Source organism: Colossoma macropomum, unplaced genomic scaffold, assembly GCF_904425465.1.
Source record: "Colossoma macropomum unplaced genomic scaffold, Colossoma_macropomum, whole genome shotgun sequence".
Classification (NCBI taxonomy): domain Eukaryota; kingdom Metazoa; phylum Chordata; class Actinopteri; order Characiformes; family Serrasalmidae; genus Colossoma; species Colossoma macropomum.
The window spans coordinates 35,268,314-35,282,304 of NW_023494803.1; the positions used below are offsets into that span (position 1 = coordinate 35,268,314).

General features: G+C 40.1%; 1 protein-coding gene across 1 annotated transcript in view; it reads left to right on the forward strand.

The window, feature by feature from the left end:
• Positions 1-13,991, forward strand: part of kif6 (kinesin family member 6) — a 100,816-nt gene that overhangs the window by 27,580 nt on the left and 59,245 nt on the right. Inside the window, exons 10-11 of the mRNA XM_036593817.1 lie at positions 7,388-7,491; positions 12,341-12,446. Coding sequence (XP_036449710.1) covers positions 7,388-7,491; positions 12,341-12,446 — 210 coding nt within the window. The remainder of the gene's footprint in view (positions 1-7,387; positions 7,492-12,340; positions 12,447-13,991) is intronic.

Sequence of the window (13,991 nt, forward strand, 5' to 3'; positions counted from 1 at the left end):
ACCTGTGCTTACATCGTCCACATTCCACCATGTCATCAGTGGGACTGGCTGCATGTCTTTGCGCACAAACATGGAAAAAAGCCGGTGAATGTCTTTTCTGATTTCTCGCATCATGTTTGCATTCCACTCTGAAAGTTTACATGCTCCGATTTTATGGCTCATCACTCAGTGGTGAACATTTCTTTCCCATACTGAATGTGCCTCAGACACACCTACTTATTAGCAGGGAATCACCATTTGGTGAAGCCTGATTGCTATGTACTCATTGACACTGCTTTCGATGGCAAACAGCTGTTAAAGCAATGAATGTAGTGCTCCTCAGACAGATATCTGCAAAGACCAAGAGTGTAGTGATGAGCGTAGCTTCAAAACGACTTGGCTCGAGGGTTTGAGCTGAAGTGCAGGTCCCCAAATTAACACAGTGCTGTTCTGTGAACCCTGGTTCCACTCAGAGTTTCCCAGCCTGCCTGCATCCCATCCATCATCTCCTGATTTTGACTGCTGACGTTAAGTGATGACTCCATTGAGAGTGAAGGTAAACATGGTGGAGTGAGCAAATGCTCCTGATTTGTTTTCATTGGAGCTAAGCTAATGAATCTTCTCCCTGAAACGTTCAGCAGAAAAGTTGAGGAAGGAAAATGCAGTGTCCCAATCACCCTGGGCTGTTTTTCCTCCCAGAACTGATAGTACTTGTTACGCGGTTCTGCTTGGGGAGCTTGCTAAAAGTTTCAGTGCAAAGATATATAGATGCTGTGCACCTTTGCCCCGTTAATCAGCTCCTCTCTGAGCCACCCTCTTTCTCTTGCTCTGTCGGTTTATTTCCCCTTGGTTCAGCATTTAGAACTTGGCTGCCCAGTTTTGAACCCTGGAGAGGTATTTTTAAGAGAGTCTGCGGTTGCCCGTTAATTGAGCTGGTGTCTGCATAGGAGAGGTGGAGGTATGGCTCATATCCTGCAGCTACCGTTTGACTGAAATGCAACCCCCACCTCCCCAGCAAATGAAGCCGAATTTAAAATAGGGATGGGTAGTATGACAGTACAGCTGTATGCAAAAGTTTGAACACCCCAGTCAAATTACATGTTTTGCTGATTTTTGAGGTGAAAATAAGTTAACAAATCCTCTACTGGGAAACCTAAATAAGGCATTTTTCTGTTAATTTTAGTGCACAATTTCCATGTATTTGCCAAATTTAACATATTGGAAAAAATGAAAACAGAAAATATAAACAGTGCCATAACTTCTATGTTTTTTTTTTTCCCCCAAATATGTTAAATTGAGCAAATAAACAGTGATTGTGCATTAAAATGTGCAGAAGTGTGTTCTCTGTAGAGGATGTGTTCACTTATTTGCACTTAGAAAATCAACAAAACAAGTAATTTGACCAAAGGCGCCTGTGACCGTCTGTTTTGGTTATTATGATAAATTATATTACTCTCTGTATTCTGAGTACATCATGGATATTATTAGGACTTATAGAACACTGAATAATTACATGTAACAAAGACAGATGTAGACAAATTATACAGAGACTGTAAACCTGTGTGTAGTAACTGTGTAAGTGCACAGTAACAACTAGCTGACTGGATGTGAGCCCATTATGCCATTTTTCTGCCATGTTTTTCCAGTTGCTGGATGTTTCCGTCTATAACTCCTGAAATATGTTTTTCTGAATTAGAAAGAAATTTAAAACGTACTGTGTTCCTTGTTTTCGTAGCCTTTTTAGTAGTGACACAAATTTTTCAATGGTGCATTTTGTCTGCAAACCTTCAAAAAAGTAAATGTCATGATACATATTGTGTATCGTGAAAATGTCCTTAAGCAATGTCATGTTATATTTTTCCACCCACTCTTAGTGGGTAGTGTACAATCTATGCATTTTTGCAGACCAAGGTGGCTTTTTCCAGTTGTTTTTAATGGAAGAGATGCATTTGGTAGTGTTTTGAACAGAGTGATACGGGCATCCTGAATTGAAAAAAATCTCAAAGCGGTCATGTAACCTACATCATGAGCTTTTTTTCCTGTGCTGACCAATCTGATCAAAAGAAATGCTGTCTTTAGGGGACAGTTGTAATGGAAGAGAGATTATTAAAGTTACTGATTTCATGGATCAAAATCAAAACAAACAAAAAGCAGCTTTTTGTAGTTCAGCTTGTTTTTAATAGCAGCACCACACTTGCTAGTTAATAGTAGTAGTTTAACCTACAGTAGTACAACTTTCTGTTGTACATATTGAAACAATTCCTAACTTGCACAACTGATTCACAGTTACAGTACGACACTGTTGCTTAACAACAGGGAACTGCACGGGCAGAAAGGGGGGTACTTGACAAAGCAGGATTGCTCATTCATCTGTGTAACTTAAAATAGTTTAGTAAAGAATCTGATTAACTCAGCTTTCCCCAAATGTAGTCAATCTGCAAAGACATGTTTGATATACAAAGACTACTTCTTTAGTTTTGAATTCAAGGTATGACGTTAATGTTGCTTACAAGTAATGCAGTGAACTGCATGCCTAAATCAGCACATGCTTGCCTCTAACTGTTGAAATGTTAATGATATCAAGCTTTTGCATTTTCTGCACAATATGGGCAAAAGTATGGACCAATTCAGACTTTAAAATGGCTGCTGCTGCTTTCTTTTAGCTATGCAATATAAGCTTTTGTCCATTTTTAAAGATAACAGTTTATAAAATGTTATACAGTGTTAGATCCGATTAAGCAAGTTGATTTGCAGTTATGTAGCAGCTCATTGTTTGAGACAAGTGTTTGATGGTTTCTACACCAGTTTGCATGGTGCTAATTGGTGGGTATAAGCTTTCAATCGTTATTAGCTACATTAGCTTGGAGAAGCAAACTTCTGACACTAAATATGTCTTAGTTGATCAACAACATTTGGGATAAAGGGAAAATTGTGTAAAGCCTGTAGTAAGCCAGAAGTGAGTATTGTCCAATAAGAGAAAAGGTCAGGGACATTTGTAGTGGTCAGCTGTCACTTTTGGCTTATCTAGTCATGAGAGAAAGCCTGATTTGTGGCAATACCCATTTGGAGTCTTGTTGTGGACACTTGTATTAATTCATTCAGTTATGAGCTCTATATGCTTATTATTATTATTATTATTATTATTATTATTGCATTGAGTGCTCACACATGCAAAAATAATGACTTGCCTCTGGTGCTATTTACCTACTCTCCATCAGTTTCTATTTTTTAACATGAAATCATCCTAAAACCTATAATAGAACTAAAACTGACCGAACACATAAATCGGGAAGACCTTGAGCGTGTTTTAGGGCCGTTTTGAGTTTCTGTAACTGAAGAAAACATGGAATCAGAATCTACCGCAGTCTTTTTGGAAATGTGCAGATATTGATGTCATTGGTCATACGCAGTGCCTCCCTCTGGGCTGCCGGTTTATTCTCAGACACTTGGACACTCAGACACTGGTCCTGTGGTTCCTGCGTGGTTTCACAGTCCAGAATAAAACATGGTGACCGTGGGCCTGGCCTGCTGGACCCAGCTGCTCGTGTTGCATCAGCCTCAGGGCGTGCTGGATGCTGGATGGGTGAGAAGTAGCTTTTGGGTTCAGGCATAGCCAAACACACAGAGATGTGGCTGTAAAAAGACACGGTAATGGTAACACTGCCCTTAATGTCAGCAACACACAGCTGTGGAATTTGGATGCCAAAACCATATTTCCCCAAAAACAACTGGATGATCACGATTGTTCTTGCTGCTGCATAGATAAGTGATGGCATTCAGTATTATGTACACCATAAAATGTAAATATAAATGACCACTACTGAATTTGAGTTCAGTAATGAGTGTAACTGAGTGTAATGATACATTCAGCCCGTGATTTAATTTGCGTCTCGATATTCTCATGATATTTTGAAAAAAAAATTTGAATGAAGAAAATTTGATGACTGTATCCATATTATTACACAACCTACTAATGTTTTAGTTAAATGTAGGGCATCATATGCTTTCAAAGAGGGAGGATGTGATAATTAGTTGTTATCGCCCACCCCTAATTCTTTGGCGATATGAAGCTGAAGTCAGCTATTCTCCAGCTTTTTGTTCGAATTTTCCTGATCCACCTTAAATGGAGAAGCAATTACATTCTGGTGCTTCAGACATCAGTACTGCTGGAATATTTAAGGCGGAACGGGAAATTTTGCTAGCTAGCTACCAAGACATTAGCATACTATCAGCGATTTTTTTATGCTTGTTATGAAGAAAAGGGCCATAATACATTAAAACGATATTAAACGGATGGAGTGTGCCTCTGAAAAACCTTTGTAGCCCTAACGCTTTGCCCTACTCCTCTACCTCAACTAAAATTGGGACACCCTACTCCTAGGCGTGAACGCGTAAAACCGAGGGCTAAGGGCTAAGTGGTAGGGGTGAGGGGTGAAATGGGATTGGGCCAAAGTGTTCTTTGTCTTTCCATCTGGTCTTATTGTTGTCATGGAGAAGCCACTGTGATATTAAGGAGGTCTCTTTTTTGATTTTTCTTTCCTGTGAGTTGCCCTGGTGTCCTCTATGTCACTGGGACCGTTTAGATTGATAGCTAGTGACCTTTAACCTCTATCAGCTATGTGTCAAAAGTTGTCTGGATGCCAGCACATACTTGTTTCTCTCATCGGCATTTCTGTGTCTGTCTGTGACTGACCGTGTGTGTAGACAGAAGGGAGGCGGCGCATTTTGGAAATAACATTCAAGGACACTCCACCAAAAATGTAAAGAAAAGAAACTATGCGAGCAGCTCCCCCCCAGTCCTGATGCCGCTGGAGCTGTTTCACTTTTCCATTTATAGTAATGCCTCCTATCTCTCCCACTGGCCAGAGCTTATCCCAGTTTGACCTCTTAAATACACACAAAGTGTCAAGTTCAGACTGCAGAGCGCAGCATAACTGTGACTGTTAATGATCAAAGTCAGACGGATGTCTGGATGGATGACCTATGACCTTGACTTGGAAATCCCAGCGCCAAGGCTTTCATAGATTTAGCATGATCCTCTTGCAATGCAGCCAAGACATAAGCTGGGGTGGGATCGTACCCAAACTGACCTTTGACCTCGTGCCAGAGGAGCTGTCTGAAAGCTAGTGGTGACACACGCAGAGGGGTAGTGGGTTGTTTCTCCTAGGTCTCAGTGGGTTGTCTGGGAACTGAGCTTATCTCTAATGATTACAGTGTAGGCTGGTTGTTATCAGCATCTTGAATCCCTTTGTTTTTAGGGAGAGGTTATTTTCTGAGAAAACTGTGATTTTTGTGTTAATGTTGTACTGTGGGGTGACCATTTCCAATAGAAAGCCATCATATCCACAACAGTGCCCTACCTTGTGTCTGTAGTGTTGTGCTGTAAGGATTTTTATGAAAAACAGAGAGATTTGTTTTTTCACTTCAGTTTTTACATTGCTTTTACAAATGTATTTGAATTCAGTTGAAATATGAGTTTAAAATATTTATAAATATATTTCTACTTTTCTAATTTTCTCCCCAGTGTAGTCATAGTTGGGTCCACCCACTAAATAGGTCTCCTCCTATCACACAACGCTACCAAGCTGGGAGGGTGAAGGCTGGCGTGTGCCACGTCTGTGATATGTGAAGCACCACTGCATCTTTTCAAACTGCTGCTAACGCAATGTCACTGGACAGTTTAACACGCTTGGAGGAGAATGCTAACTGCCAATTCTGTTACATCTGCTAACAGACGCCCATGTTGGCTAGTATTGCTCTGCGTGCAAAAGGGAGGTTTTATGCTCTCTTGGACTCCCAGCCATGGATGGCTGTGGCATTGCTGGATGAGCATATTTTTTCCAAGACTACTGGAACAGTGTCTTAACTGTTGGGACTATACTAAGCCTGTGAGCTTATACTTATAAACATGACCTAATTCTGCCACACCTTAGGTGTATACTAGGCTTCTCCCTCTTGGTCTTTCTGTTTTGTTTCTGTTGTATTTTTTTACTTTCTTTGATTATATGGTTGAGTATCCAGTAGCCTTGCTGTAGTGCATATCAACTCAGTGGTGACTTAAAATGATTCCCATAATTGTCGTTTTAATTTTTTCTAAAGGCATTTTTACACTCGTCTTTAAAGGGCCTATATTCTACATTTTATTGATTTATTTTTACATGACTCTCTTTATCCTGTTTTATTAGGCTGTATACAGGCTGTTTTATTAGTGTACCTTTAACACTGATATTAATAAGCTCTGTTCTGATTGGCTGTCCTATATTGTGCCTCATTCAAAAGCCACTTAGGGCTGAAACACTCCCTAGAACTTTAATATAAATGGGCAGGCTAAACTGATCTAGGCTAAAAGGGGTGGATATATGTAAATGAGTTGGTTCTGTGACATCACAGAAAAAATGAACTCAAAATGGGCTGTTTTGTCAGCTTAGTTTCCATATATGCACCACTTGGACTGGAGGTTGAAACTTTAAATTTGTTTACACATTACTTTAAACACATTCATTTAAAAAAATGTAAAGGAAATTAGTTTTTTTCATGAAATGAGCTTTTATTTCTTCTTGTTTTAGTCCTAAATGTAAGGTAAAAATAAACTGGCTACTCTTGCATCCTCTTGTGTTTGCAATACCACTATGTATTTTCTATGTTTTTTCTATGTATTTTATGACTAGAGTTGTCATAGTCCCCCCAATCCAGCTACCTTTTGGGGTTGAGTATCGGCCAGTACTGATATGATACCAATACCGGTATGTTTTTTTGCAGAAAATACAGCCAAATAATTTAGGTATGATATGTCGAGTTGCCATTTAATACCACAGACAAATTACTTAATTTTTGGTATGTGCATAATGTGACATTCTGGACTGTTTTTATTTAATGACCAGTGAGTAGAATTGTGGCAGTAGTGTAACTTTGTACATGCTTCTGACGGCATGCTGCTTGCAGTAAAAGGCAGAAGGTACCCTCAATGCATAGATGGTCACTCATTTTATGTGCCAGTGTTTAGGCTAAACGTCACCAAACACAGTGGAAACACTGGTGCTGCAGATATTACAAGTTTTCATATTAAAATACATGAAATATATAAAATAGTTGCACATTTAGATCTCTTTATTACTTTCTGAATATGCGCCCCACTGCTACAGGTTATGGTTATTGTTGACTTATATCACTTCTATGACCACAATATAAAGAAACAAAGGATTGGAACTGGATCAGGCTAATATAGCTGATACCTGATCTATTTAAATGTTAGATCACATCAGATCCCTAGAACTCATGAATCAGTGTGGGTCAGCAATGGAAAATTAAATGCAAAGGGTTTACATCAAAGACCTCACTATAGTTACTGCAAGACTCGCCATAAATTCCTTATCAAAGTCTTGATGGCTTTATGTTGCTTGTCCTACAGATGATTGCTCGCTTGAAGAAGGAGATTCAGCTTTTGAAGGAGGAGCTGGCCATGGTGACCGGAGAACAAAGGAATGATGAGCTAACTCCAGAGGAGATCCAGGGGTACGCATGCAGTCATCTTTTGTACCTCACATAATCAGCCAGATGTGCGTTTCTTCTTAAAGACTTTATCTTAACCCAAACACAGACACGTATAAAGTCTAAAGTCAGTGTGGTGCCAGTGCCGTTTGATACCGCTGCATCCCTGAGCGGGGAAAGCTGGAACATATGGTGTACTGTTTTGTCCCTAGGGCCAAATTGTGTTGATAAAAATAGAGATAGAAATGTGAGAAAATGTAGGAAAAATGTATTATTCTGGTCTTTTATTTTATAAAGAATTTTTCCTCTCTACTTATAAATGACTTGCTGGCCTCAATCAAACCACTAGACGTACAGGCTGTATCCTTTTAGCAGTGGAAAGGCTGATATGCCACTGCTTTGAATTTAGTTAACGCTTACTTTCTGCCAGTTCAAAAGGGTGCTTTCTCAATCACACAGGCACTGTAACCTATTTTTAACATGTGGGGTTAAATCAGAATAGCAACCGTGATATGCCACAGGACAGATTCACGAGCCTATTCAGCAGTTCAGCAGGTTCTTGTGGGCAGCCGCCTGTGTGTGTTGAGCCTGAGAAGATGTGTGTAATGGTCTGAGCAGCAACGTGCTTGGATGCAGTCATCCAGGTCAGCGGGGACTGGAGCTGCGCTGAGCTGGCCTAGCTCACCTTCCTCCTTGTTTATTGCTCAAAGCTAATGGAGGATAAAGATAAAGGAGCTCAGAGAGATCCATGTTGTTGTTTGTGGGCGGTCAACATCAGATCACGATAATAATACTGTATTTATGCGTCTTTAATGTGGCCTCGGTCGGCCACTTCCAGCGTGTACTGGGATTGTGATAAATAGGGAGTGGACAGGTTGAGGATTACTGTGAGTAGAGAGGAAATCAGGCCGTGCTTAGGTTATTATACGCTGCTCGTCAAAGGCTTGCGGACACTTTGCCTTCTTTAAAGAGCAGATTTTGTCTAATTAATCGTTTGATAGTACAAATTATTATTAATAACACATATTGAACCTCTTTTGGCCCAAAGGTGGTCTAAACACCTGAAATTTGAGTGCTGATGAGTGTAAATATACACAAGGAGATAAAATATGTGAGTCCCACAATTGTCCAGAGGTGTTTCGTCCATTAAGGGTACTGGAGTGCCGGCCTACCGGTTAACATGAGCCAAAATATTTCTATTTAGAAGGTTTCTGCTAAATATTTCAAGTTTTGTTTGATATATGCATGCGAAATAGGGTTGAATGGCAGTTTGTAAATTATTGTACAAGAGCAACATAAGGGTGCTGTGGCCGTAGTCTCTGTCTCTGCCACTGTGGACCTGAGGACCTGTGACCTGAGGATTCCAAGCTCTCCGTCAGATTTCAGTGCCTTGCCCTTAACCTATCAGCAGTGCAGAAAAATGATTCAGGTCACTGGAGAAAACGTCAGTGACCAATCTAGTGGCTAACGCTAGGCAAAGTGAAGTGCTTTAAAACGATTGGCCAGATATTCTCCTATTTAAGGCTTCAGGCGCCAGATGGCTAATGTAAAATTGCCTGCAAAAACAGTTGAGGCACTAATTTTAAATCCGTTTGAGGGACCTTGTTGAAAAATGAATGGTTAAACAGCATAATTCATGTCTAAATAGGACAAAGACTAATCTTAATCTCCCATAATGTGTTCATAATTTTCCTGTTACCTAATTTGGTTTATTCCTGCTGCATGTACTGTGATTATTCTGTTTTTATGACCTTTCAGCTCTGTGGCTAATATATCGCTGCTGTCGGAAAAAAACCTTGCATCTCCATTTTTGTCGTTTTTCAGTTTTTGACATAATTTGAAAATTCCTGTAGCCCTTTACATTGTGTGTAAATTTCATGATGGACCAAAAAAAATCTGGTTCCATTGACTCACATTAAAAGTAAAGTATGTTTTTTCCTTCTCCTGTAAAGTTACCATTTTGGAGATACGAGGTTTTGTTCTGACAACAGCGATATATTGGTATGCAATTCTGCAAGATTTCATTCACTTATTTAGGAAAATTCATATGTTTAGTGTTATTTGTTGAATGCTGGTCTGTTTATGTTTTGAGCAGGCTGGTTGTCATAAGGTTTAGTTGGTCTTGTGCCTTTTATCTTGGTTGATGTACCTTATGTAATATGTGATATATGTCTGCTGCTTTGTCTGTCAATTTAAATGCAAAACATTTATGAAACAATGTGTATTTGGCATTTCAGTTTTATATGCAAGGCACCTAATGCTCTTGGCTTGTAACTTACACTCACTTAAGTTCAGCAGGCTGAATGTTTGCCACAAGGGGGAGCTATTAGTGCTCAAGTAGCTTATGTGAGCATCATTAGAAAAGAGGGACTTGCATAAATAACAGTTATGTAAGCATTTACACTGTGACATGAGAAACAGTTTTTTCATTAGTTTCATTTTACGACCACAGGAATAAAAAACAGCAGAGGTGTTATGGAAGAGTGGAACAGTGACACAGTGTGGATAGGGTAAGGCAGAAGAGTCCAGTATGACGTTGCCATCCCAGCTGCCAAAACTATACTACGTCACTGGAAAGATATAAACAAATAGAAACTTTCTGTTTAATGTGCTAAATTATTGAAATTGGAAAAAGAAAAATGCTAAATTATTTAGAAATGTGTTAAAATGCTGTGTGTCCCCAAACCTTTGACGGGCAGTATAATGAAATAAAGTCATTTTAACATTTTTAGTTAGATAAAGTGTTAAAAACAGTGGACGCTGCATGCTTACGTTGGCTAGGGACCTGTCCTCCAAAGTCTTGATTCCCCATTACATTCTTCCCACTCCTTGGACTGGTAGAAGCGCTGGCACTGGTCAGGGAACATGTGGGCCTCAGAAATGCTTGCTTCACCTCTTTTCTTGCTCTCTGATGTCTTTACCTGTGGCTGTATCTCTGTTTTATTGTTTCCTCCCTCTCTCTCTGCTGATGATGGCTCCCATCTTCCCCATCCCAGCACTCTCCTCCAAAACTCTCTTGCTGGCCCTGCCTCGCGTCCAGCCCCCCCCTGCCCCGTGCCAGCAACGGACACATTTGATGATGTTTGTGATAGATGTTCTCTTGTTTATGAGGTGAATCTGACCGCCTGCCAAACAAACAGGAGTGCTGGAGGAAGGTGGTCTGGCCTCAGCATTTTCATACCTGTCATAGCCCCCCTCTGCATCGCGTCCGAGTATTTAGAATATCCGGTAAACACAATTAGAGACAGCGAGAGAGTTATGACACTGAAGTTCCCCGAAACACGCCGTGTGAAGATGAATTGGATTCGGATTCCAGCTGAATGAACTTGATGACTTCCAGGGATTCTGAAATCCAAGCACAGCCTTTGTTTAAAGTCTTCGTTTGTGTAAACTTTGTTCACATTGACACGAAGGATACTAGTGGAAAACTGGAGTGCACTTCACTCGCTCGTGTGTGCTTGGAACTGTCTCTGGCCTCTCACCCATCTTCGATTCCTCTGGTCCTGTCCAGGCCACAGACTGCTAATGTTTGGAGGGTCTTCTTGTGATAGTTTATCAACAGGTCAGCTCGGTGGAACCCTCAAACATGCTAAAGTAAATAGTTTTGCTTTTACTCAACTCAGAATTTAAACATTTTATAGCATCGGATTCAAACACGACTCTTGGCTGATTAAGTGCACGCCTTTAAGGATGGTTTGATAGTCTTTTGTTCTGCGCGTCTAAATCTGCTTTGGAGCTCATTCCGTGACAGAGGTTTGGGCTGTTGAATGTATGTAGAATGTAGGGAAGCAACAGGTCTCCAAAGCAGTACTCGTGTATGTTTCCTGAAAGTACACTCTTAAAAAAGATGGTTCTTTATGGGTTCTTTAGTAAAGAAAATGGTTCTGTGTAAAACCATGAACACGTGCGATCAAATAGTTCTTTGCATGGTGAAATCATTTTCCAGATGGAGAATGTGTTGTATCTGGTTCTATATAGGTCCATTTTGAAAAAGGGTTCTATAGAGCACTAAAAATGGTTCTTCTATTGTTACAAGCTCAACATGGTGACAATATCAGAAGCCTTTTTGGTGTAGTATAGAATCCTTTTCAAAAAGGTTCTTTATAGAACCATCTACAGCACATTCATAGTAATATTTACAACCCTTTTCTTTACAAAACGAACCCTTGAAGAACCAATGACTGGCACTCCCCTTTTACCCTTGTTCTTCAATGGTCAGGACCTCTGCAGGACCACCAGAGAGCAGTTATTATTTGGGTGGTAGGTCATTCTCAGCACTGCAGTAACACTGACATGGTGGTGGTATGTTAGTGTGTGCTGTGCTGGTACGAATGGATCAGACACAGCAGTGCTGCTCAATATCACTGCTGGACTGAGAATAGTCCACCAAAAATATCCAGCCATCAGTGTCCTGTGGGCAGCGTCCTGTGACCACTAATAAAGACTAAAGACACAACCCGTGCAGCAACATATGAGCTGCTGTCTCTGACTTTACATCTACAAGGTGGACCAACAAGGTAGGAATGTCTAATAGAGTGGACAGTGAGTGGACACAGTGTTTAAAAACTCCAGCAGCACTGCTGTGTCTGATCCACTCGTACACCTGCGCAACACACACTAACACACCACCACCACGTCAATGTCACTGCATAATATCTACTCTGTGGTGGTCCTGTGGGGGTTCTGACCATTGAAGAACAGGGTAAAAGGGGGCTATGCAGGGAAATAGATGAACTATAGTCTGTAATTGTAGAACTGCAAAATGCACCTCTATGTTAAAGACCTGATCAAATAGACAAAGAGTGGAGATACAAAGAAAGGTGCTAATAAAGTTGTCGATCAGTGTATGTGTTTCTGTGTGTACATGTCATAGGCTGGAGGAGCAGGTGAAGGTGTTCCTTGATGACCCTGACCCTGATAGAACACTGGACCTAGGGCCAGACATGAGAAAAATCCATCTCTGCTTTTCTCTGCTAAAGGTATGACCCCTCAAAGCCCTGCCCGTCTCTCTTTTCCCCTGCTTTTCTTTCTCATCTCCCCACATCATGTTCTGCCATTGCTGTTCTGTATTAGGACAGCAATCTACTACCTGGTTCATCCTTTTCCAAGCCTGTTTTTATTTGCACTGTTACTCAGTCGACAGAATTAACATTTGAAGGACTTGTTTGGGTCATGTTATCCAAAACTATAAACCCTATCAAACCTACAGACACCTGTAAGAAGTCAAGGTTCTGTTTACAAACAATGTAAATATAGCCTCACAGGTACAACAGTGTATTTGTACCTTTTCATAACCAAATGTCTTAAAACGGAACAATAAAATAAAAAGCCTGCAGACGAGACGGGGTGTGTGGAGTCAATACAGCTTAAAAAATCTAAATTTTGAATAGATTATGATACAGTTATGTTCCCTGACTAAAGGTACTGAGATGTACCCTAGAGAGTACCACCCCAGTGGCAAGACGGGCACTGCCCCAGTGACAGTTTAGTAACTTTATTTCTGAGAGTGCAGTGATACATTCAGAGACTTTGACTTTATCCTTTTTAAACTTATTATATTTATAGTTTATGGCTTAAAGTACTGAAACTGTTTCCTATATTCCATTCATTATTCCATCATATTGTTGAGGTCCTACCTCAAAAGGAGCATGGTTTATTATTTTTTTCTTTTATTATATTAAAAATTAATGCTGCCTTCCAAAGTGGTTGACCATGTGCATGTCCACCTTAAGACTGTAGTAATGCGGAATTGTAGCTTTTTTCTATCACTATTTTAAAAAAAGCACATTCTCAGAAAAAAGGCACTAAACTGTCACTAAGGTGGTACTTTAAAGGGTACATCTTCACTACCTTTAGTTAGGGAACATAATTGTACCATATTCCTTTTCGATTAACTGGAATTAACTCCTGTCTTAACTCCAGGCTTTTTATTCAGCTTTTTTCTTTTAAGGCTAAGAAAAGGTACAGATATTTGTCTTTCTCCTGGGAAAGTGAATGTAGTGTACCTGTAAAACTCCTTTCCACAAATGGTTGTAACTTCGATGGTGTATTTATATTGTTTGTACTTTGGTGGACAAGGTCTACTTGTACAGTACCCTTTTTCTGACTGTATGCCAGTTGTTGTTTTCATATATGGTAAGTTCCCTTCACTAAAAGACAGAGGCCAAAAAAATCACATGCACATTTCCAGCCTTTTCAAGACTAGGTTGTTGATCTGATGCTAATTGTACCCCTTTCTCAGATGATAAGTGAAGCTGTACAATGTGAACAGTGCTTTACAGTTTAAAAAGGCTCCAATTAAGTGTGTTAAAGCTCTTTATTGCGTGTGATCTCAGACATAACTAATGCTCTGGAGATCCACTGACCAGCTACTAGCTCCCTCTTCTGATAGTATTGTCTATGACACATGACCCACACTGACTGTACTGTGCTGGCCTATTTGTTGTATCTTGCAACTAGATAGAATCTTATTTTGCAACCAAAACTACTGATAGTCCAGTTAAAAAGTCCTTTAGAGGCACAAA